This window comes from Rhinoraja longicauda, chromosome 13 (assembly GCF_053455715.1).
Source record: "Rhinoraja longicauda isolate Sanriku21f chromosome 13, sRhiLon1.1, whole genome shotgun sequence".
NCBI classification, from domain to species: Eukaryota; Metazoa; Chordata; class Chondrichthyes; order Rajiformes; family Arhynchobatidae; genus Rhinoraja; species Rhinoraja longicauda.
The window spans coordinates 36,962,505-36,988,714 of record NC_135965.1 but is presented as its reverse complement, the minus strand read 5'-3'; the positions used below and the strand labels follow the sequence as shown (position 1 = coordinate 36,988,714).

Genomic DNA, 26,210 nt, shown 5'->3' with positions numbered 1-26,210 from the left:
ACCTGCTGAGTTACTCCAGCATTTTGTGAATAAAAAGTGGAGTCTGCTGCTGGATTGGCCGGGATTTGGGGCAAGGAGTTGCCTGGAGATGTTCGTGTTTGTGAAGCCCAGGGCTGTTGTTGCTACGCGGAGGGAACCAAGAGTACACTTTCAGTTTCGTTTGCGCTGAGACGGTGCGGAGCAGCGGCCTGTGTTGTGAGCCGCCGAGCCCTCTGGCGCTGCAGTATGTCCAACAGCGAGTACTCTCGGATTCGGACGGAGCGGAGGATTGCTAACCAGCCCAGACAAACAACCCGTGACTGGTACCCCCAGCGCGTCGCCGAGAGGAGTTGGGAGGCGATCGGCAGCTACCGAACCCCAGTCATCTCCCCCTACTCGCGGGGCCTGGACTACATCCATCAATATCGTCCGCAGAGACCATCCCGGCGGGATACGTATTCAACTTGGGTAATGGCAAAACGCAACCCCCTTCGTGCTTGTCTCTGCTATGTCCTACCTCAAACTATCTGAAAGGCTTCGCAGGAGTGACAGTCTGACTTTCTTTCTCACGAGTCTGAAATGTGTAAAAACAAAGAGCTGCAGATGTTGGTGTGTTCCAAAGGTAGACATAAAGTCTAAACGTCACCTATTCCTTTTCTCCAGAGATCCTGTCCCTGTCCCTGTCCCTGTCCGACCAGCTGAGTGACTCCAGCTTTTTGAGTCTACGGTTTAAACCACCATCAGTGGGTCAGGCACAATTAGCATGTCAGGGAACCACCCTGCCTGAGGTCATCTGTTGCCCCCCTGATTTGTCCTGGTCTTTTCCCGCCTTCAATTCTCCTCCCCTCCCCTTCTTTCAGTCTGTAGAAGGGTCCCTATCCAATACTGCATACACTGGAAATTGTTTAAAATGTCGTGAATGGCAAAAACTTATTTTGATGTACTTCACTTTTTAGAGCTATATCCAATTTAAGTAAGACATGATTTTTTTTTGTTAGAAGAAAGCTATTGTGCAAAATGTCCATATTTAGCCTAATACAGTACGTTTAGTGTTGCAGCTGTGCAGTTTCTGTGCATTCCTCAAATTACAGGCTCTTGCCTATTCAGATTTCATGGATCCATTTATCACAGTTGTGCCTCAAGCTCTAGAATTATTTCTCTTATCTTTATCGCTACATTTCTCAATTATTTTAAGACACCAGTGAAAACCTACCTACCCTAATAAAACCTGAAGAGTATGACTGTAAATACCTAACAGATAAGGCAACATGTTTGTAGAGTGGTACCAAGGTAATATTTCAAGCAAATTGTGGACACAGCCCAGACCATCACACGGACCAACCTCCCTTCTATTGACTCCACGCTGCCTCGGCAAGGCCAGCTGCATAATCAAGGTTGAGTCGCACCCTGGCCACTCCCTCTTCTCCCCTCTCCCATCAAGCAAAAGGCATGGAAGTGTGAAAACGCACACCTCCAGATTCAGGGACAGTTTCTTCCCAGCTGTTATCAGGCAACTGAATCATCCTGCCACAGCCAGAGAGCAGTGCTGAACTACTCTCTGCCTCTTTGGTGACCCCAGACTATCCTTGATCTGACTTTGCAGGCTTCACCTTGCACGAAACGTTATTCCCTTATCATGTATCTATACACTGTAAATGGCTCGATTGTAATCATGTATTGTCTTTCTGCTGACTGGTTAGCACGCAACCATAGCTTTTCACTGTTCCTTGGTACACATGACAAACTGAAGTTCATGACATTTTATTAAATAATGTTAGCTGTTTTTCACTTTGCCCAGGTGTTGTTTCAGCTGCTGAATGTTTCTAGCAATTCCTAATTTAATTCGATTTTCCAAAATATTTTGGTTTTGATTAGCTGTCCTAATGTCTCCTTGCCAAATAGGCTCTTATAAAATGCCTTGACAGATTTCAGTATTTAAGAACACTGTATAAATATTAGATGCTAATACATTGGCTTATATTTGTGAAACATTATGAGACGTTGTTCCAATTACTCCCCCTTTCAAAGACCTCATATGTTCTCATCAACTAATCAAAAAGGCCATAGTGTAATGGTCTGCTCCTGAATACCATTATAGACTCATAAAGCATGGAAAGAGACTCTGGCACACTGGGTCTTTACCCACTGCCAAGCACCCACTTACACGATGCCATTGTATTTTCCCCACATTCCCATCAACTCCACCCAGATTTAGTGACCACATAACTTTGGGATGTTGGAGGAAACTGGAGTATATGAAGGGAACCCGTGCAGACATAAAGAGGATGTGCAAACCGTCATACCCATATCGACCCGAAACGTCACCCATTCTTTCTCTCCCGAGATGCTGCCTGACCTGCTGAGTTACTCCAGCATTTTGTGAATAAATACCTTCGATTTGTACCAGCATCTGCAGTTATCTTCTTATACCCATATCACGAACTCTATCAGCTGAGTCAACGTGCCAAGGAGCATCATTTTTATAGACTTGATTCATTGACCTCCCACAGGTGATTTAACTTACTCTGCAATACAATGCTTCAAATGATCTACTCACAGTGGGTGTAGGAAGGAACTGCAGATGCTGGTTTACACCGAAGATAGATACAGCTGGTCTATAAGGAAAATAAGACCCACTGTAAATAGACACAAAATGCTGGAGTAACTCAATGGGTCAGGCAGCATTTCTGCCTGAAGAAAGGTCTGAAGAAAGGTCTCGATATGAAACATCATCTATTCCTTTTCTCCAGAGATGCTGCTTGACCTGCTGAGTTAGTCCAGCATTTTGTGTCTGTTCACGGTGGGTCTTATTATCCTTGATTTATCCTCAAATTTTTAATTCTCCCAATCTAGCACTAAAAGACCATGTTAAATGGCTTTACTTCAAAAGGCCACAGCTACCATAATTTATTACTGCTTACTGAGTAGCAATGCTATTTACTTGCAATATGGGGGGGAACCATCAACACCTAAGTACCAAAAAACTTGTGACCATGCAATATGTTAAAATGGGGTTTTTTTGTGAAAGAAGTAAGTGATTTATAACTGCAAGATTTCCTTTCTTCTTTGCAGAGATATTGCGCATATCAAGATTATTTTAGTGAACTATCTTCCCAAGGACTAACTAACTTAATGGGTAACATGACTATCCGACACTCTCGAAGTTCAGAAGATTTAGTAAAGACCACAGAACCAACTGTCAGAACAATCAGAGAACCAGCACAGGTAGTCCTTCAGTCCTCTGGTGCGTTGTGATATTTAAATATAAGAAATCCACTCTGCTAAACAAAAGTACCAAAGTGTATGTCTTCAGTTAAATATAACTGCACAGCGGCGCATCGGTAGAGTAGCTGCCTTACAGCGCCAGAGACCTGGGTTCGATCCTGACTACGGGTGTTTGTACGTTTTCCCTGTGACCGTGTGGATTTTCTCCTGGCGCTCCAGTTTCCGCCCACATTCCAAAGACATGCCGATTTGTCAGTTAATTGGCTTCTGTAAATTGTCCCTAGTATGTGGGATAGAACTAGTGTATGGGTCGGCCTGGACTAAATGGGCCGAAGGGCCGGTTTCCACGCTGCCTCTCCAAAACGAAAACTAATTTCCTTGTGCAAATATTAGCATCATAATGCAAATTATTGTGGTTACTTTCAAGCAGAAAGAACTATGAAGGTTCAATGAAGGGATCCAATCATGGCTGACAGATTCAAAGTACATCAGCCTGAAACTTTAGCTCTGTTTCTGCGTCCACAGATCTTGCCTGATCTGCTGCATGTTTCCAGCATTTACTATCTTCATAGCTGTTGGATCTTTGACTGTAAAAGTACAAAACTAATCCAGAAATGTTGAAGTTGATGCTTTTTGAAAAATAATTGCTTTGACCTACATTTCATTCAAATGACCCAGCATACGGCACTGGACGGCATGGTGGTTCAGTGGTAGAGTTGCTGCCTTACATTACCAGCAACCCGGGTTCGATTCCTTATGGAGTTTGTATGTTCTCCCCGTGACCGTGTGGGTTTTCTCTGGGTTCTTCGGTTTCCACCCACACCCAAAGACTTGCAGGTTTGTAGGTTAAATTGGCTTCAGTAAAAATTGTGAATTGTCCCTGGTGTGTAGGATAGTGTAACTGTACAAGGATCGCTGGTTGGCGTGGACTCGGTGGGCGCAAGGCCTGTTTCCGCGCTGTATCTCTTAAAAAAGATTTTAAATACAGTAAATGGCAATCCCTGAGGAGGGATCCTGGGATTAATGTCCATGGCTCCCGTAAAGAGGCAAAAAGATAGATAAGGCGATAAAGAAGGCCTATGATATGCTTGCCATTATCTTTCAAGGCATTGAGTATAAAAATTGGGAAGTCATTTTGCAGGTGTAAAACTATGGTTAGGCCATATATGGAGTATTGTGTGCAGTTCCGGTCACCCCCTTACAGGATGGATGTGAATCTTTAGAGAGGGTGCTAAAGAGTTTCACTAGGATATTGCATGGGTTGCAGAGCAACCTATGGGGTTGGACAATCATTGATCGTTTTCTTTCAGAGGCTGAGGGGAGAATTGATAGAAGTTTATAAAGTTATGAGGGACAGAGATAGGGCAGATAGTGTCTTTTTCCCCCCACAGTAGAAATGTCAAATACCAGAGGGCATGGGTTTAAGGTGAGAGGAGGAAAATTTAAAAGAGATGCGCAAGGCAACCTTTTTGCACATAAAATGATAGGTGCCTGGAAAGCAGTGCCAGGGGAGGTGGTGGAGACAAAATGGCACCATCTGAGAGGCATTTTGACAGGCGCATGCTCATACAGGGAATGGGGGGATTATGTGGAGGCAGATGGGATGAGTTTAATTTGGCATCAGGGACAATAGATTCATTGTGGGCGGAAAGGCTTGATCCTGTGCTGTACTGTTCCATGTTTGTTATTCTAGGTTAAATAATCTACATTTTACATTTCATTAAAAAAGGCACAAAGTGCTGGAGTAATTCAACGGGTCAGGCAGCATCTCTGGAGAACATGGATAGGTGACGTTTCGGGTCTGGACCCTTCATCAGACTGATTGTATGGGGGTGGGGGGAAGAAAGCTGGGCCATTTCCCAACCCGAAACGTCACTCATCCGTTTCCTCCAGGGATGCTGCCGGACTCGCGGAGTTACTCCAGCACTTTGTGTCTATCTTTTGAACATTTCATGGGCTAGTTTACCAGCAATTGTGTACCGATCACAAGCTAAAGGTGAAGTTGCATACAAAATGATTTTGCTCCACATCTATCTGTTTCAGGAAGGAAATGTAAACACTGATTCAATGGAGAATTCTGCCGGAAATGAAAACCAAGTTCATGAAACAACAGACTGCAGTAGCTGTGACAGAAATACCCTTGATGCAGATCGTAAACAAATGAGAACCACAAGATTCAGTAATGCTAGTATGTGTGTGCTACATGTCTTATAGTCCTTTTCAATATATTACAAAGTGTAAACACAAGAACATATTGTGAAAATAGAAGGAGGAATAGATCACCTGCCCCTCAAGCCTGCTCTATCACCCAACATGATCATGGCTTATCCACCCCAGGCCTCAACTCCACTGTGCCAGATCCCCACAGTCCTCAATTCCCAGATCTTTCAAAAAATGAACTCCCTCCATTTTAAATGGGGGAGGCAATAATTGCCACAGACTTGGAATAACTTCACCTGTTTCCCAGTTTGATCTTATTTTCAATCACTATAATTTCTGTGTGTGCATTCAATACATTCTTGTACACAAGGTTATGATGTTCTCTCAAGCCCCATTTCATAGCGCAACACTTAGAGTCAATTGTTTAAGTCTGAATAAGCACTCAATGGAATATCATCATTGGTATTGGGGCATGAGTGGCAGCATGTGGTATTAAATATTAGAGGGTAGTGAAGCCAATTGATGGTGGGTTCAAGACTTATTTAAGTATCTGAAGGCATAATATGGACTCAAGCTTCATTGTAAATGTAATGTATCAAACAAAACTAAAAAGAACGCAGAGAAGATTTACGAGGGTTTTGCGTGAATTTGAGGGCTTGAGCTATAGGGACGTGCTGGGCAGGCTGGGATTTTATTCCTTGGAGCGCAGGAGGATGAGGAGTGATCTTATAGAGGTGTATAAAATCATGAGGGGAATAGATACATGATAAATACATGGTGTTTTTTACTCGGGGTAGGGGAATCAAGAACGCGAGGTCATAGGTTTAAGGTAAGAGGGGAAAGATTTAATAGGAACTTGAGGGACTACCTTATCACACAGAGAGTGGTGGGTACATAGAACGAGTTGCCAGACGAGGCAGTTGAAGCAGGTGCTATAATAACATTTAAAAGACATTTAGACAGGAAAGATTTGGAGGGATACGGGCCAAATATGGGCAGACGGGACTGGTGTAGATGGGGCATCCTGGTCGGTATGGGAAAGTTGGGTCGAAGGGCCTGTTTCCGTGTTGTATGACTGTGACTCTATAACTCTAAAATATAAATCTGGGACTCAATGTGTCTGTTCAGGTGAATGGAAAAGAAGCCTGTCTACATTTCCAACTTCCAATCCCAAAGGGACTGAAGCATGCAATCCTATTAAAACAGATTAACTGTCTATTTCATTCCTGTTTGTAGTAATTTACTGGCCAAGAAAATAATCTACATTCATTGGTACTAAAATGTCCACTTTGTGCCTTCAGCACAATATATACGTTGAAATTTACTCCTTTGAAAACAGTGTAATGAATTCCGGAGACAAAGACCCAATCAGTGGCACTGTTGTGCAGTGTATTAAGTACTGCTAAATGTGGATGAATCTATAAGCATTTATGTTCATATTGATTGTATGTTTTCCCCCAATAACATAGAAATATAGAAAATAGGTGCAGGAGGCCATTTGGCCCTTCGAGCCAGCACCGCCATTCATTGTGATCATGTCTGATCATCCACAATCAGCAACATGTGCCTGCCTTCTCCCCATATCCCTTGATTCCACAAGCCCCTAGAGCTCTATCCAACTCTCTTTCAAATGCATCCAGTGAATAGGCCTCCACTGGCCTCTGTGGCAGAGAATTCCACAAATTCACAACTCTCTGGGTGAAAAAGTTTCTTCTCGCCTCAGTTTTAAATGGCCTCCCCTTTATTCTTAGACTGTGTCCCTTGGTTCTGGATTCCCCCAACATTGGGAACATTTTTCCTGCATCTAGCTTGTCTAGTCCTTTTATAATTTTATACGTCTCTATAAGACCCCCTTTCATCCTTCTAAACTCCAGTGAATACAAGCCTAGTCTTTCCAATCTTTCCTCATATGACAGTCCCTCCATTCCAGGGATTAACCTCATGAAGCTACGGTGCACTGCCTCAATAGCAAGGACGTCCTTCCTCAAAAAGCTATGGTGACTTGTTTACTTATGTAATTTTGCTCAATTAAAAACTTGAAGTTTGTATATTATGAAAGGTGAAGGATATCACAATGTGCACAATATAACAACATTGATTTTCCATAGTGTTTGTGGGGCTCATCAACACAGGGAACTGCTGTTGCATCAATGTCCTTCTGCAGACCTTGTTCATGACGCCAGAATATAGGAACTTTCTTTCCAGGTGAGTCCTAGTTTTGCTGACTGGTGCAATTTTCGGATAGGATCAAATCTTTTCATGTTTTAATTCCAACTAGATTTTGCAATGCCCATAACTGTTACATTTTAACTGTGTACATTATAGTCTGCTGCAACAAAGCCCCCATGTTGAAGGAAGCCCCCTCTCCAGCAGCAATGGCCAGAGCAATAATGTATGATAAGTCATACCACACAATACCCTCAGTTCTTAAAGGTGACAAATACACACTACATGACTTTCCCTTTTATAAATGTGATGGGCATGCAAACCATCAAGTACAAAAAAAATCAGTTAACTTGCTTGCAATTTATAAAAAACATGAATTATTTGCAGTGTTGTACATATACATGCTTATACATCTAACCAAAAGCACATTCACAGAGCTATTTTCTCTGGTCCTTAGAAAATGCAACTTGTTAGATTTTTTAGATTTAGATTTAGAGATACAGCACGGAAACAGGCCCTTCGGCCCACCGAGTCCACGCCGCCCAGTGATCCCCGCACATTAACACTATCCTACACACACTAGAGACAATTTTTACATTTACCCAGTCAATTAACCTACAAACCTGTACGTCTTTGGAGTGTGGGAGGAAACCGAAGATCTCGGAGAAAACCCACGCAGGTCACGGGGCGAACGTACAAACTCCGTACAGACGGCGCCCGTAGTCAGGATCGAACCTGCGCTGCATTCGCTGTAAGGCAGCAACTCTACCACTGCGCCACCGTGCCATTATTGGCACATGTTTTCTTTCGCACTTTGAACTGTTCCTCGTTATTAGGTCATTTTTACTGATAACAATTCCAAAAATATATACTGATGATAAACTTAACTGACAGCGAACACTGCAGTCTCCAGTTGCAACAGCCCTTGAGCAATAGTGCCACCTACTGGCATGTGAAATTGATCAAATTGTGAAATAGACACAAGCTGCTGGAGGAACTCAGCCATCCACATGTTCCAGAGCATACAAAATGAAATCATGTAATAAGTGTACTTGCTATTTATGTGAAGCAGGAACTATATTTATTTATAAATGAAGGAGCGTTACAGAATATGATCAATATTGTGTGATAATATATGGCTGTCACAGTTGTTCAGTTGGCAAACATGCATCCACGACACAGCAGGAATGACCGTGGTTTGATTTACAATTTCAGCTGACGCTGACAATCTCAGTAAGGCTCGAGTTGAGGTAGTTGTTACATAGATACAAAGACAATAGGTGCAGGAGAAGGCCATTTGGCCCTTCGAACCAGCACCGCCATTTAATGTGATCATGGCTGATCATCCACAATCAATACCCCATTCCTGCCTTCTTCCCATAACCCTTGATTTAGAGTAAGTTACACTCAGTCGAAGAGATAGATTCTTGATTAGTACGTGTGTTATGGGGAGAAAGCAAGAGAATGGGGTGAGGAGGGAGAGATAAATCAGCAATGATTGAATGGTGGAGTAGACTTGATGGGCCGAATGGCCTAATTGTGCTCCTATCACTTATGAACTTTTGAACTGGTTTTTGTCCCTTGTTAAAGGTGTCGACAAGCAGGCTTGCTGAGAAATGCAAGCAGTCATGTCCTGTATCAACTTGATCAGATGTTTCAGAACCTAAAGAATCCTGGTGCAAGAAGAATTGCATCACCTCTTAACTTTATTCACTGCTTACGGTTAAACCACATAAACAGTAAGTGTGCTATCAGCATCAGTTTTGATATTTTTCTTTCCCTGTTGATCAAGATGATAACATTGATTTGATACCTGAAAGTAAATGGAATAATTCAAATCTATCGGTTAATACATTTGTAGCAGTGTTTTCAGTGGAATAAAGTATTGGAAGGGTATGGCAACTAATTCTTCCATGAACACTTTACAGCATCCACAAACCACGTAACTCCAACTCCCTCCCATTGCATACACTCATGACCTTAGCCTATCATCCCTGTTCATTCATTTTACTTACAAAAGTTATTTTTACCCTTGTTAGTGTTTTTCTTTAGATTGTACTGCATTTCCATTGCTCATTGAGTTAACATGATAACATGTTGTACCACCACACTTGTGCCTTGCCTGTTGAAGAATTTAATCAAGGGTAGAAGTTTAGAACATAAAACAGTACACCATAGGAACAGGCCCTTCAGACCACAAAGTCCCTGTCGAACACGAAGCCAAGTTATACTATCTCCTCTGTCTGCACGTGATCAATATCCCTCCATTCACAAATAACTAGGTATATTTAATGAATAAAGAAATATGTGCAGAATCTCACTGTTCCTGGGCTACAACTCATGAAGCATTATTTGAACAGAACAAGACTACTGGAAGGCTGAGGTGCAGACAATTTATTGTCACTAATATAGTTGTTTATATATGTACAGATTTTTAAGATTGGAATTTAATAAAACAATGGTTCAGCAGGGAATTTAAGAAATCTTAAATAAACAATACTCTGGACAATATTCTCTGCTCCAGGAATTATATTGATTAATAATAAAGATACCAGCTTTAAAAAGACACTTGATTGAAACTTTTTAGTGGGCGGCACGGTGGCACAGCGGTAGAGTGGCTGCCTTACAGCGCCAGAGACCCGGGTTCAATTCTGACTATCATATCATATCATATATATACAGCCGGAAACAGGCCTTTTCGGCCCTCCAAGTCCGTGCCGCCCAGTGATCCCCGTACATTAACACTATCCTACACCCACTAGGGACAATTTTTACATTTACCCAGTCAATTAACCTACATACCTGTACGTCTTTGGAGTGTGGGAGGAAACCGAAGATCTCGGAGAAAACCCACGCAGGTCACGGGGAGAACGTACAAACTCCTTACAGTGCAGCACCCGTAGTCAGGATTGAACCTGAGTCTCCGGCGCTGCATTCGCTGTAAAGCAGCAACTCTACCGCTGCGCTACCGTACCGCCCTGGGGTGCTGTCTGTACGGAGTTTGTACGTTCTCTCCATGACCTGCGTGGGTTTTCCCCAGGGAGCTCCGGTTTCCTCCCACACTCCAAAGACGTACGGGTTTGTATGTTAATTGGCTTGGTAAAATTGTAAATCGTCCGTAGTATTTGTAGGAGAGTGTTAATGTGCAGCGATCACTGATCGGCGCAGACTTCCCGCACAGTATTTAGATTGATACAGTGTAGAAACAGGCCCTTCGGCCCAACTCTCCCACACCGGCCAACAATGTCACAGCTACCCTAGTCTCGCCTGCCTGCGCTTGGTCCATAACCCTCCAAACCTGTCCTATCCATGTACCTGTCCAACTGTTTCTTAAATGATGGGATAGTTCCAGCCTCAACTACCTCCTCTGGTGTGTCCATACACCCACCACCCTCTGTGTGAAAAAGTTACCCTGGATTCGAATTAAATCGTTTCCCCTTCACCGTGAACCTATGTCCTCTGGTCCGCGATTCCCCTACTCTGGGTAAAAGTGTGCATCTACCCGATCTATTCCTCTCATTTCCTTCTAAACTAAACTAAACTAAACTAAACTGTAGCCAGATAACTTGCATTCAATTTCCTCTTGCAGTATAAAACCTTAGAGCCACTGCTACACTAAAAGGATGCAAGATAAAAAATATTTCATTGTTACTATTTTGCAATAGATGTTAAGAATTCCCAATTACACAGGACACTTTATTTCTGCATTTATTTTAAGTTGGGATTCAACTGGATGCTGAAGAAATATTCCGCTCCCTCTTTTGTCTCGTACAAAATCAGTTGAAGGGGACAGACCTTGTAAGTACTGAAGACATATGTTGATCTTTATAAGTTGCATGTTAGAACAAGCTGTATTGAACAATCAAATAATACAAATCTGGTGATGGCTAATCTTCTTTTCAAAGTTCTTCCACTTCACTGGTACTTCTATTGTCACATGTACCTAGATACAGGGGAATTAATTTTTTGCATACAGTTCAGTAAAATTATTATCTATACAAGGGCGGCAGCGTTAGAGTTGCAGCCTTACAGCGCCTGACACCCGGGTTCGATCCTGACCACGGGTGCTGTCTGTACAGAGTTTGTACGTTCTTCCCATGACCTGCGTGAGTTTTCCCCCGGTTATTCTGGTTTTCTCACACACTCCAAAGACGTACAGGTTTGTAGGTTAATTGGCTTGGTAAAATTGTAAATTGTCCCTTGTAGGACAGTGTTAATATGCAGGGCTCGCTGGTCAGCGTGGACTCGGTGGGCCGAAGGGCCTGTTCCAGCACTGTACCTAAACTAAACTAAACATCGGCACAATGTGTAGGAAGGAACTGCGGATGCTGGTTTAAACCGAAAATAGACACAAAAAGCTGGAGTAACTCAGCGGGACAGGCAGCATCTCTGGAGAGAAGGAATGGGTGACGTTTCGGGTCGAGACTGAAGAAGGGTCTCAACCTGAAACGTCACCTATTCCTTTTCTCCAGACATGCTGCCTGACCCGCTGAGTGACTCCAGCTTTTTGTGTCTATTGCCAATGATATTAATCATTGTTTCTCTCAACCCCCACAGCCCAATCCCCTCCCACATCCATATTTTCTTTCTTGGTTCCTATAATTATTATTATTCCTTTCTGTTGCTTATACCTCAGTAGAAAACAAATCCTTCTAATCATGAAGAGAGGAGGAGCATGAATGCAGTCAAAATCCAAAATAAAGTATTGCAATTGTTGTTTGACCACAAATTTATTTTATTTTTTTGCATTGACACGGAGCATAGGGTGGTATGCCCTGTAATGAAATATAAAGACAATTTATAATTGAGGATTTCTTATGGCATCATAAACAATGAAAATCAAGAGTTATTTCAAATAATACCAGATAGGTTCTTGTCCTAGGTTGGGATTCTCCATTAAGTTATTCATAGTATATTCTTTAACTAATAAGAGGCAAGGACTTCAGATATTTAGATTATTTTAGTAAATTGCATTACAGATCAATTATTTTAAATTTTGGGTGATGAATCTTTAAAGATTGATCTTGTTCCCTGCATGGAATGCACATGTATTTCCAACAGAACGTGATGAAATGCTGTTCATTTAAGATCATTCTTTGACTTCTTCCCATAGGAATCAAGAGTAATTATAATTATGGTTGAGATCAGTCAAACATCAATATGTTTTAGTGTCCAAGTTAATGCCTGCCAATGTTTGCATGCTTTGTTATTGGATTTTTAATTAAATGTGGATTCGGTATGGTGGTGCAAAAGGTCATCGGCACACATCAGATAAAAGAGTTTTATAAGATGAAAAATTTGCAACAACCAAATTTGCATGTGTTTCTGCACGGTTTAACTAAAGTCGTTGAGAGGGTGTGGACTTTTGGCAGTTAGCAGCACTACTAGAGTGGTTGGATTGTTTTCACTCGAAGGCCGGAAAATCTGATGGAAGTAAATAAAATTATGAGAGGCATAGATAGGGTAGACAGTCAGAACCTTTTTCTCAAGATGGAAAAATAGAATACTAGAGGGCACAGGTTTGAGGTGAGAGAGGCAACATTTAAAGGAGATCTGTTGGGGCATGATTTTTACACAGAGGGTGATGAGTGTCTGGAATGTGTTGCTGGGGCTGGTGGTTGAGGCAGATATGATAGTGGCTTTAAGAGACTTTGGATAGGCATAAAGAGACGCAGGGAATGGTGAGATATGGATTATATGCAGGTAGATAAGAGATGGTCTTGGCATCATGTTCAGCATAGACATTATGAGCCGAGGGGCTGTCTTGTGCTTTACTGTTCCATGTACTGTTCTAATTCCGCTTTAATGTCAGGAATGAAACGAGAACTTAAATCATATAATGTTGTTTTATGTTTTGCTATAGATCACAGATATTAATAAACTTTACGTTATTATCACTGAAGAATATATAAAGTGCCTTGAATGTCTGCAAGAAATTAAACTGATTGGAAACATGCTGACTCTTCCCCTTTCTCTATGCAACCCCTCAACGGAAACTCGTTTTGAAAATATAGTAAGTGTTGTTAAATCACATTTTTATTAGCAATGTCTTGTTTAAATGTTGATTTTGCACTGTCTCTGTAGCCTTATTCATCAACCTGAAAGGGAAATCTATTCTGATTTGACTTGATAGCTGGAGTTGAGTTGAGTTTAGTTTATTGTCACGTTTACCGAGGTGCAATGAAAAGCTTTTGGTGCATGCTAACCAGTCGGCGGGCGGAAAGACAATACATGAACAAAATAACAATTCCTGTGTTGACTAGCCTTTTTCTGCAGAGCATGTTGCCCAAACTTTGTCAGTTCACTACGCGAGTATAATTCAATCAAAAATGATGGCTGAATCTGAACCAAGTATTATTATACCAGGAATGATCCCCAAATTGCCAATAATTCATCCAAATTCTACCACTGACCGACATACCACAGGCAATGTACAATGGCTAAAAACACATATAATAACCTCTATCAACGCACACATGTGGGAATAAACAATGCATCAGAGAAAACCAAGCAGTCAATAGGAGAATGTGCAAACTCATATAATGCTTTCGGTCAGGATTGAACCCAGATCGCTGGAGCTGTGAGGCAGCAGCTCTCCTAGCTGTGACACCTTGCCACCTAATATTTGATTTCATCATGATTTTTGTTTTAATAAGAAATATATGCTGAGCCCAAAAAAAGGCCCATTAAATCTATAGGGAGAAAATTCACATTTGAAACCGCATTTCCACTTTCATCCATCATTTGTTTGATTACATTTTTTAATGTAACATGTTAAAATAAAACACTTTTATTTCTTTTGTTATGGGTGGAGGTAGGGAGCAAGCATTATTATTTAACAGTGAACTTCTTTGCATTTTAACAGGAGAATTCTCTATCCAACTTCTTTGAACCCCTAACGTTAGACGCTGGTAACAAGTGCTATTGTGAGAAATGTGGACAAAAGACAGTCACAATGAAGGCAGGTATTGACCTACTAAATCAGATTTAGAAGATTTAATCATTCTTGTGTCAGATAGTAAAGAATACATTTGTCGCTCAATTTTAAGAAAAGTGCAACCCTCAGTTAGATTTAGATTCTGCATTCAGTAGAATGTGAAAATTCCTGTTTAATTTCTGTTTATTTTAACAATATCTTTTCTTTACAGAGCTATGGAAAGATTTCTTATCCACAAATACTGTGTTTACAGATGAAACGCTTTTGCTTTACTTCGAATTGGGGAAGAACAGTAAAAGATTATGGTTTTATGGCGTTTCCTGAGAATTTGAATTTGAAAACGTTTGGGGAGGAATCTCACAGCGAAATGGTGTGTTTAATGTGAATTGTATGCAATCTTTCTAGCATTCTGCAGGTCTGTGTATTTCCCCTTCCATTTCCACCAATTAACAACCATCAACATATTCAACCAAAGTGCTTCTTGTACAGTTAGTTCTGGTGGTTTCCAATAACAAAACTTCGGTTCCATTTTCTTTCTTGTCCATATAAGTTTTCTGTCCGTAACGTGATATACGCAGGGTAAACCTTGGCATCGTTGCGATGTGAGTCCTTGGTATTTAGTTCTGCACAAAGTTGAGACTATTGTCTCTAATCCGCTTTATCTGTGAGATTACTTATATTCCCTCTAGTATCTTCTACCTCAGTCCACCAGAGGTAGAACTGAGGTAGAAGTTCTACTCACTTCTACCTGAGTGAGTGAAGTAGAACTTCACTTTCCTTGTCACATCCAAATGGAATAACCCTCTTCTTACTTCCCTCCCTTTCTCTCCTTATTTAAACTCTGTCAAAAGTAACTTTCAATCCCTCTAGTCGATCACCAGTCCTGTCTAATCACCACATGATAAGTTTAAAAATGTTCCTCCTCGTTGTATGCCCTCAGCCCTTTATTCTCTTCTACTGTTTAGATCCATCGTATGCACAATCCTCTTCTTCAGGTCTCCGCAATAAATAGTTCTCTGACTCCAGCCTAGTGTGGGCCTTTCTCTCTACATCATGGCCCGCAATCAACCCTCTGGAACTCTCTCCTAAATTCATTCCACCTTGCCAACTGTCTCCCCAAAGTTTCAAAACTTATTTCTCAAATGATAGCCTTTGATTGTTCCAGATGTCATTCTGCTTCCAATATGTCATGTTTGTGCATGAGCTTTTTTTTGTTGGCTTGAGTATTTTTGTTGTTGTTGTTGTTGTTGTTAACGTTGTTATATATCACCTTCTACTAATGGTTTGCTTTTTACTTTGCAGAATGAGTTTCGGTACCAGCTCATGTCTGTGATTGTGCATATAGGTAGTGCGACATTTGGTCACTATTATGCTTATATAAGAAGCTTCCCTGAAATGAGCTGGTACAGATTCATGGATGAACATGTCAGTAAAGTAAGTATTGGTAGCTTTAAACAGATGTTAAGCTAAGATTGATTGGGTTATTTATTTCTTACATCAGTTTAGCACGGGTGTCAGGGGTTACGGGGAGAAGGCAGGAGAATGGAGTTGAGAGGGAAAGGTAGATCAAAGGGGAGGGAGGGGGTGGAGGGAGGGGAAGGGGGAGAGTGGGGGAGGGGAGGGAGTGTGGGAGGGAGGAGGGGGAGGGAGGGAGAGGAGGGAGGGAGGGAGGGGAGTGGGGGGGTGCTGCACCAATGCAGGAGAGGTTTGGGCCCAACAGGTCCACTTGGTCTAGTTTTTCTCTAAATTGCTTCTAGAGTTTTTAATGAGAAAGGATTTTTTTTAAATTGTCCCGCAAAATGAACCAAGTGTCTGTAGTGACATCAACACTTCACTAATTTTTCTTGATGGTTTATTGTCAGTGTTACTTGAAACTTACAACTGTACTCATTTTTTTGATTATATCCAATGATATCTCTAGACAACTCTTTCCCCTCCCCTACCATCATTTGTGATCTCATTCTCATGAAATTCAACTCCTAACAAAAAAAATAACACTGTGTGGTATACTCAATTATTTTCTTCAGTAAGAATAACCATTTTATATTTGGTTGCAAATGGCACACAAAACTGAATTATATTAATTGCATAAGGAAGTAAATATAATTTTAATTTGAGTCCAAGACTCTTGCCACTCCAAAGAATGTGTTCACTCATTGTTGTCTCAGGATTTTCACATTGTGAAAATGTATTTGTTTTGTTAACTATTCGTTCTCTTTGATAGGCAACATGGGAAGAAGTAAAAAGTACATTTGGATCTCCACGGAAGTGTTCAGATCGAAGTGGTTTTCAAATGTAGGTTATTACAATGCATTTTATTAACGGAATTTCGTCCAAAAGACTTGTTTTTTTGGATGACAATAAAGGTTATTCTGATTCTATTAACTTTGTTTAAGATGAGAAGTGAAATTAGTGCCAAATTTAATCCCAAATCTAAAATTATTATCACTCCCTAGGATCATTTTAACATTTTGTTTTCCACTGTGGGGAAGAATAATACAAGAAAAAGCATTGTGCAAAACACAAAGTGATGGAGGAACTCAGTGGTTCAGGGTCAGGACACTTCTTCAGACTGAGGGAGTGCCTGATGAAAGTATCGATCTGAAACATTGTCCAAACCCTCCACAGAAGCTGCCTGACCCACTAAATTCCTTTGTGTTCTGCTCAAGATTCCAGCAGCCACAGCTTCTTGTGTCTCCAGAAAAAGTATTATATTTAAAACATAGCAAAGTGGTTGCTGGAAATCTGACATATAAATAGGAAATGCTGGAAATATTCAGCAGGCCAAGCAATGTCAAGAGAAATAAGTTTTTTTGATGCTGTCCATTAGAATATAAGATATAGGAGCAGAATTAGGCATTTCAGCCCAACAGGTCAGTTTCACCATTTGATCGTGGCTGATCTATTTTCCTCTCAACCATATTCTCCCGCCTTCTCCCCTTAACCTTTGACCTCCCATTACTCATCAAGAACATATCAATCTCCACTTTAAAAATACCCAGTCACTTGTTTTCCACAGCCATCTAAGGTAATAATTTGCAGATCACCACCCTCTGGTTAAATTTTTTTTTTGTTTCTTTACCTGTCTTATCACCATCTTCTTTCACCGTTTGGTATTATGTCATTAGTCATTTAATTCAAATCACAAACCTTTTCTTTTGTTTTTTTCCTTGCCTTGACCCTCCCTTAGTCTTTTTGTTTCTGCGTCAGAAAGTTTGTTTCATTTTTAATATTCCCCAGTTCTGACGAAATGTTAGCTTTATTATTTCAACAGGTATTGCATGTTGAATATTTGCACCATTTTCTGTTTAGATATTCAAAATATATTTGAATTTTAAAGTAAAAAGTACTTTAAATTGTTATCCGCAATTAAAACACAAAACTCTTGGGTGGCGCAGCTGGTAGAGTGGCTCCACAACGCCAGTGATCAGGGTTCGATCCAGCCCTCGGGGTGCTGTCTACGTGGAGTTGGCACGTTCTCCCTGTGATAGCAGGGGATTCCACCGGGTGCTCCATTTTCCTCTCACACCCCAAAGACGTGCGGGCTTGTAGGTTAATTGGCCTCTGTAGATTGCCCCTAGTTTGTAGGGAGTGGATGTGAAAGCGGGATTACATACAACTCATATGAGCGGGAGATGGTCGGCGTAGACCCAATGGGCCGAAGGGCCTGTTTAAATGCTGTATCTAAACTAAACTGAAGATACTCAGCATCTCAGATTTATGACCTTTCATTTGAAACTGTAAAATAGTAGGCATTCCCAAAGTTGATATAAGTGTGGGGGACTTCCCTTGATTTAATAGAAACAAGGAACTGCGGATGCTGGTTTACAAAATATGACATAAAGTGCTGGAGTAGCTTAGCGGATCAGACAGCTTCTCTGGAGAACATGGATAGTTGACGTTCTTTAGACTGAATTAGTGCTAGGTAGTGCATTTAGAATGTAGCCTACAAATGGTTGTGGATAAGTTTAAAGCACCTCTATCGACCAAATCCTCACTTTTCAATGCAGATCACCATTGCCAGTTTCTCCTTGCTAGATAACGTTTTATAGTTCTTCCACGTCCTATACCTGGAATTAGAGTAAATGTTGTAATATTGACGTAATGGTGATAGATGCAAGAATATATGGAGATTTCCATGTACTGGCTAACTTTAATGGTTTCCATTCTACGTAGGGATAGAACAGCTTATCTTCTATTTTATAGAAGAATGGATTGATCATTTCAGGTGAGTCATTCATTACTCAATACAATATTTTAATAAATAATTCCTTGCTTTAATGTAAATTAAACAGCAGTCTTGAGTAAAGCATTTTTGTAGCTCTGCCCCATACATTTGAACATATGTATAATGCGTAGGAAAGAGCTGCAGATGCTGGTTTATACCGAAGATACTCACAAAAAGCTGTAGTAACTCAGCGGGTCAGACATCATCTCTGGTGAAAAGAATAGGTGAAGTTTCTGGTCGAGACCCTTCTTCAGACTGAGAATCAGGGGAGAGGAACCGAGAGATTTGAAAAGGTAACATAGAACAAATTCATGAAAGACATGCAAAAATAATGAAAGATAGCATAATGTGATTATTTTAGGTACAATATATAAAACAAAGAAACTTCCTCAAAGTGAGGGGTGGAGTAGGATACTGGTTAGTGAATGGCCACATGGAGCCACATCAGATGCCACTGTGCAGCTGGAGGGTTTAAATTGATTTCATTTATTTGTTTTTTTAAAAGTTATTCTCAGTATCTGTAACCATGATCCATTGGATTGTCATAAAAACTCACCTGGCTCACTAGTTTTCTGTCAGAAAAGAAATCGCCTGTCGTTATTCCAAATGCCCTGTGTATGCAAACCCAATACACCAAACCGATAGATCCACTAATAGTTGAGGAAGATTTAGGCAAAAAATTCAATGATGTCCAAGTCCTGTAGATGAATGATAATTTTTTTTAAACCTGCCGCTAGAGTGGCACAATGGCGCTGCTGGTAGAGTCGCTGCCTCGCAGTGCCAGAGACCTGCATTCGACCCTGACTTAAGATGCTGTCTGTGTGGAGTGTGGAGTTTGCAAGTTTTCCATTTCCTCCGGGTGCTCCGGTTGCCTCCACATCTCAAAGACGTGCGGATTTGTAGGTTAAATGGCTTCTGCAAATTGCCCATGGTGCATAGAGGGTGGAAACGACAGTGGGATAACATAGAACTATTGTGAATGGGTGACCGAAGGTTGGCATGGACTTGGTGGGCCGAGGGACTTGTTTCCATGCTGTACCTTTCAATCAATCAAAAAATAACCTATCTGGAGCAAAATAACCCCGAGGTGATGTGGTGAACATCTGACCTCAACCAGTCTAATTTTCATTGGTTAATTTAGTCTAAAACTGAGCTTTGTAGAAAATACGTTCTATCATGTATTAAGTTTGATGTATTTGGTAATATTTGCATCTTTATTTATTATACACTAGTTGCTAATGAGAAAAAAACCATTTTCATATTTGATAGTTGCACATGATTATTTTTTCTATGGCAGACATAAATATTCCTATGCTTAAATTAACATACCAGGTTTCTAATGGCAGAATTTAGGATTGTTGTAATGACATGCATTGTTTGGGCATTGCATTGCTTTGTGGTAACAGGGTAGGGAGGATGGAGAGATGGAAAGATCTCTACACAAAGATGAAAGGAATGCACAAGTAGGAAGTTCTGGTAGGCGGCCTTTGATTCGGGTTAATTACTTTACTTCGTCACAGAATTATTTTCCCTTTACACGTTACTTAAACCCTCATTGTGATCCACGAGATAATGGCAAATGATCTTGTAGAACTGCATGATGGATTTTTACTGCATTTTTAGCAACAATACACAGATAATGTCACTGCAAAAAGCTAATGATTAAGTGTAAAACAACACGGGCAAAAGGCCACACATATTAAACAAGGAGAGCAAGCCAATAAAGCAATAAATTACATGTACAAGGCCAGCAGAGAAATTAAATTCACATCAACATGAGCCTGCATAAGAGTTTAGTTCCAATGCTGTGTCATGAACAGCCATTCCAGCCAGTATACATTGACTCTTGTCCTGTCACCTTCTTTGAGAAATAAGGTTTTGCTTTCGTGGATTTTCATCAGTTAAGATGTAAATTTCTAGGTATTAATAAGCTTTTAACATGATTGGGCCAAATTGCAATAAGAAAGAAGCATAGTCAAATCTTCAGATCACAGGTTTTCTAACTTTAAAGCACCAGTGTATTGACAAATTTCACACAAACTGCAAGTCTTGACTCTCATGTATCTTGAATAAGATGATGCCAGTGAAAAAATCCGTTACAATTTTCTCAAGTTTGTTATTATAAATTTATAAATGGGTTCTTTTTTTAATAATGGAAACCTTTCCGATTTGATTACAGCTAAACTACGGCAGCCTGAAAGAACATATCTCCCAAGCTATGGCTGAATTGCAGATTTTCATTACTTGTTGGCGACATTGTCTATTTCTTAAAAATTTAAATGAAATGCTTTATGATTTTAAGCTGGACGTCTACAAGACGTCCATGGTGCAATATCTTCAATATTTCCAATATGTGTCACTTGTTGTGTAACATTCCCAAGTGTAGTCATTTAAATGATGTATTATATTTTTAAACTGGGCTACAAAAAAAAATTTGCAATGCAAAATCTTCCAATGGGATTCTCTAGGGAGATCATGAATTTGTTAGAACAATAAGGGGATACAGAAAAGGGTGATCGATGGTCAGCATGCACTCGGTGGCTGAAGGGTCTGTTTCCATGCTCTATCTCTAAAATCCATGCTGACTTTTGCCAATCTTCCAACCTTTCAATTATTAGGTTCTGCCATTATAGCTGTAGTGGATAACTCCAGTGTGTCTGTCTAGCCTGCAAACAAACACAGATTCCACAGCACTGCAGGGTCCATTTCTATCCCATCTGACTGATCACCAGATTTGCTTTCCCACCTGTAGGCTTGTCCACAGTTATAGAGTCTCACAGCCTGGAAACAGGCTCTTTGGCCCAACTTGCCCATGCCCCATCTACACTAATCCCACCTGCTTGTGTTTGGCCCATATCCCTCAAAACCTCTAGTTCCTGGAAACACCCACTTTAGAGGAGCAATCTGTAATGACATCAGGCTGAAGCTCATGCAGAATGGAGAGGGGTACGCTAGGTACTTAGCTGCCTCTCTGTCTGCCTGATCACGATGGACAATCCACGCCCAGACAAGAATCCCAATGCCTGATTCAGGGACCAGGAATTTGATAGCAGGCCGAGGGATTAGGTTAGGTCCAAATCCAGCTCTAGATTTTTTAGATTTTTAGATTTAGAGATACAGCGCGGAAACAGGCCCTTCAGCCCACCAGGTCCGCGCCACCCAGCGATCCCCACACTATCCTACACACACTAGAGACAATTTTTACTTTAAAATTAACCCAGCCAATTAACCTACATACCTGTATGTCTTTGGAGTGTGGGAGGAAACCGAAGATCTCGGAGAAAACCCACGCAGGTCACGGGGAGAACGTACAAACTCCGTACAGACGGCGCCCGTAGTCAGGATCGGACCTGAGTCTCCGTCGCTGCATTCGCTGTAAGGCAGCAACTCTACCGCTGCGCCACCGTGCCGCAGGTGTACGGTGCTGGTGGGCACGAGTCTGTCAGTATATATAATATGTGGGGTGCAGAATTGGTGGGAACAGCTGGAACACCATTTAATACTGGGGATCAGTGCTACTAATCATCAGTTTCTCATTGTTTAGTGACTGCAACAAAGGTAAGCACAGATCTGTCACTGTATATTAGCGTTAGATATGGATATACAGTAGTGTTAGATATAGCTCTTTGGGAAAACGGAATCAAGGGATATGGGGAAAAAGCAGGAATGGGGTAGATTTTGGATGATCAGCGACGAACATATTGAATGGCGGTGCTGGCTCGAAGGGCTAAATGACCTACTCCTGCACCTATTTTCTATGTTTCTATATCGCTGGTGAACAAGGTTTTAATTTAGAGTTTAGTTTAGAGATATAACATGGAAACATGCCTTTCTGCTCACTGAATCAATCTGACCAGGAAGGGGATATGGAGGTGAATGGTGAATGGTGAATGGGAACAGTGAATAGGTTAGGATGGGGTGGTGGCTGAGAGGAGGATGACGCCAAGTAGAAATGTGTGCAAGATTGTGTGGGTGTGTTGTAAGTAGCAGTCCCTGAAACTCACCATTTATGTTCAGCCTGAGCCCGTTCAGTCAGCATCAGGGTTGTCAAGGCCCACAGAACAGCGCATGTAGAATTCTTCTAAATGTTTATCAAAGCAGAGGAAACGGCACAAATAAAGTACAAAGATCACAAATCCATAGCATAAGATGGTACATGAAATTACTGAAAATTATATATCAAATACAACAAACTGTTATATACTAATAAGATACTATAACTGTAACATCCATTCACATCCACATCACTCTTACTCTGAAGAAAATTATTTTTGCAATAATTTGAAAGAATCATTTGCTGAATATTTTTTTCTGATGAGATTTTGTCTGGGGTCAGAATGTGTCCGTGTGTGTGTGCGTGTCCATGTATGCTTAGCGTGAATGTGTATGTGTGTCCATGTATGCTTAGTGTGTGTGAGTAACTGTTTGTCCATGAGTGCTTAGTGTATTTATGTGTGTGTTCTTTGGGTGTGTCTGTGTGTAAGTGTATGTGTGGACGTACTAAGACTGCACGGCAGAGTTTGGTTTCCAATCACCTCCCAGCTGGAATGTGGGGGGAGGAAGCCACCTGTCTCCCGGCTACAGCTCTCCATTATTGCTCATTACAGCTCTGCATTATTGCTCATTACAGTTCTGCATTATTCCTCTTTGCTCAAAATGTTCTGATTTTCTTGTCTCAAGTCACTCTTATGGCTGAGCTTCATTAATGTCTCAACCATAGGGGGGGAAAAAGTTCCCCGTGTGTGGGCTTTGGTACAGGAATTGGTTGTTACATTCCACCACAATAAGCAATATTCATTGTCGAGGTTAGCACAGGAATAATAAACAAGCTTTTGGGTTAAGTCTGTTACCTGGATTACATTTTGAGCCTGAACACTCAACACCAAACCTATACTTTTTAATTCCATTTTGAGAAAAAATAGCAGAACGGTGTTAAAAGTTAATACATTGATTTTGTGTTTTTTACTCTTAGTAATGAGAATTCATATTCGAATCTGTAAAATAAATAATTTCTGAAATGCCGATGATTATGCTTCATAATATTACTAAATCAGTTGATATCTATTGTACTGAATTTTGTTGTTGTTCTACGTTGATTGGTGAACTTTTAATGAATAAGACGTTTGATTGGGCTTTACTTTAGAGCAGCTTTTCTCAACCGGGGTTCCCTGGAACCCCAGGGTTCCGCGAGAGGTCGCTAGGGGTTCCGAGAGAAATAGTGATTAATAGGCTAATTATGTGTAAATGCATTTTTGAGTCACTTTTGTGTTTAATTTCACAATAAACTTGAGAAAAAGTTAAGTTATTTTTTGCTTTAAACCGGTTATCAGAAAAATATATTATGTTTGCCTTATGAACTTTAAGTTTATGAAAGAGAAGGAAAGAGATTAATAAAGATATATAATAATTTTTATGCAGGGGTTCCCTGCCACATGAAAATTATTTCAAGGGTTGCGCGAAGGTAAAAAGGTTGAGAAACGCTGCTTCAGAGATACAGCGTGGAAACAGGCACTTCAGCCCACTGAGTCCACGTCAATCAGCGATCACACCCACCATACACTAGCGTTATCCTACACACATGGGGCAGGTTGCAGAAGCCATTTAACCTACAAACCTGTATGAAACCGGAGTGCCCAGAGAAAACCTATGCAGGGAGATCATACAAACTCCGTACAAACAGCACCCGTAGTCAGGATAAACCCAGGTCTCTGACGCTGTAAGGCAGCAACTCTATCGCTGCACCACTGTGCCACCCTAATTAGATATTTGACTTTGGTGTAGTCAGATGGTTTTGGTTTATTATTGTTATGTGTACCAAATAGAGTGAAAAGTTTTGTTTTGCATGCTATCCAATCATACACAGATATAATCAAGCTGAACTCAAGTACAATAGATAGAGCAAAGGAAAAGATACAGTGTACAGAATATAGTTCTCAGCATCAATTCCAGAAACAAAGTCCAATGTCCACAATTGAGAGGGGTGAATAAGTAATAGAAACAAACTGCAGGCACTGGTTCACACCAAAGATAGACAGAAGTGCTGGAGTAACTCAGCGGGCCAGGCAGCATCTCTGGAGAAACAGGTGACGTTTCGGGTTGGGACCCTTCTTCAGACTTCAGAGTAAGCATGTATTCTGTTAACTGATTCTGCAGCACCACTTAATGAACTTCCTATGTTAAAAGGTTAAAAATTAAGCTGCAATTGTGAAAGAAATGGAGAAATTGCTTCAGACATGGAGGGCCAATAATTTGCACGTTAAGCCTTAGATTGTCTTATCCAAAGATCCCACTGTTGCTTAGCAATTGGTAAATATTGAATAGAAAAATAGTTCAAAGATGCTTCAAGCCTTTCATTTCCATTGAAAAGCTAGGAATGTAAATAAAGCACAGGTTACAGGCTCACTCAGCCATTCCTTTGAAAATTGTTTAATTCAATGAAAATTAATACATTGAAATCTTAGTGCAAAATACATTATCATACTGTCATGCACTGTATTCCTGTGCATGTAGAGTGTTGTGCTACATGTTATAATGAAAAATAGCTAAGAATATCAAAGACACTTGCTCTAAAGTGTCAGTCGTGTTGCAGTAAAATTTGGTAATCAATGTTTATAAATAAAGGAATACCTATAATCACTAAGTACACTCTCAATTTTGATTAAAGTGTAATTTTATTCCTCACTTCAACCATGGCACAATCTTGCTGCACATACTGCATGTTGCAACACTTTCAAGAGCTTCCAATTATTCAATTATAGAGATGGTGTATTGTGTCACAGACTCAACCTGGCAAAATCAAAAGAATCTCATCTTCAGATCTCATCAAGTTGTTGAATCAGAGGCGGTTGCTTTGCAGAAATTTTGTTAATGGTTTCCAGCATTCAACCGAGCAGTCAAAAGAATGACAAAACATCATGTTGACAGGATTGCTTTCATTGCTAAATGCATTTCCTGGCAGATTGCAAAATAGGCTTGCTTCCCCTGTGTGTGTTTAAATAAAACCACAACTTGAATGATGCACCAATTGCTTGAACAAAACAAAAATAAGTTTAAAAAAAAAGACAGTGTTGGAGTAACTCAGGCAGCATCTCTGGATAACTTGGATAGGCGACGTTTTGGGTTAGTCTAAAGAAGGGTCCCGATCCTAAACATCACCTATTCGTTCTCCAGAGATATTGCCTGACCTGCTGAGTTACTCTGGCGCTTTGTGTCTTTTTAGTTCTTCTAGGTGAGGTAGAGGTTTCAGGTAACCCAGTCCGTGTTCCTTTTCTTCTCCAACCACTCTAACCTTTTCTCTTGCATTCCTTGCTCTTGATGTGGCCTCTACATCAGCAACATCAAGCATGCAGATCACCTGCACTCAGTCCAGTGCAGCCAGCTTGAACTTCTGGATGCATATCACTTCAATTCCTCTTCCCATTCCCACACCGATTTGTCTCTTCTTGACCTTCTCCGCTGCCACAGTGAGGCTAAACGCAAACTAGAAGAACACCACCTCAGAATAAAAAGTCGTAC

General features: G+C 40.7%; 1 protein-coding gene across 2 annotated transcripts; it reads left to right on the top strand.

The window, feature by feature from the left end:
- LOC144599648 (ubl carboxyl-terminal hydrolase 18-like) lies at positions 1-25,277 on the top strand. 2 transcript variants are annotated; one of them, XM_078410805.1, is made up of 13 exons: positions 1-447; positions 3,052-3,204; positions 5,248-5,392; positions 7,473-7,569; positions 9,121-9,269; positions 11,249-11,328; positions 13,394-13,543; positions 14,396-14,491; positions 14,679-14,837; positions 15,770-15,901; positions 16,692-16,762; positions 18,644-18,695; positions 20,875-25,277. In XM_078410805.1, exons 1-12 carry the CDS (start codon positions 226-228, stop codon positions 18,684-18,686), a joined length of 1,497 nt encoding a protein of 498 aa, XP_078266931.1. In that variant the 5' UTR covers positions 1-225; the 3' UTR covers positions 18,687-18,695; positions 20,875-25,277. The 2 variants fall into 2 exon arrangements, with proteins under 2 accessions (XP_078266931.1, XP_078266932.1); XM_078410806.1 differs by lacking the exon at positions 3,052-3,204.
- The last annotated feature ends 933 nt before the right edge of the window (positions 25,278-26,210 follow it).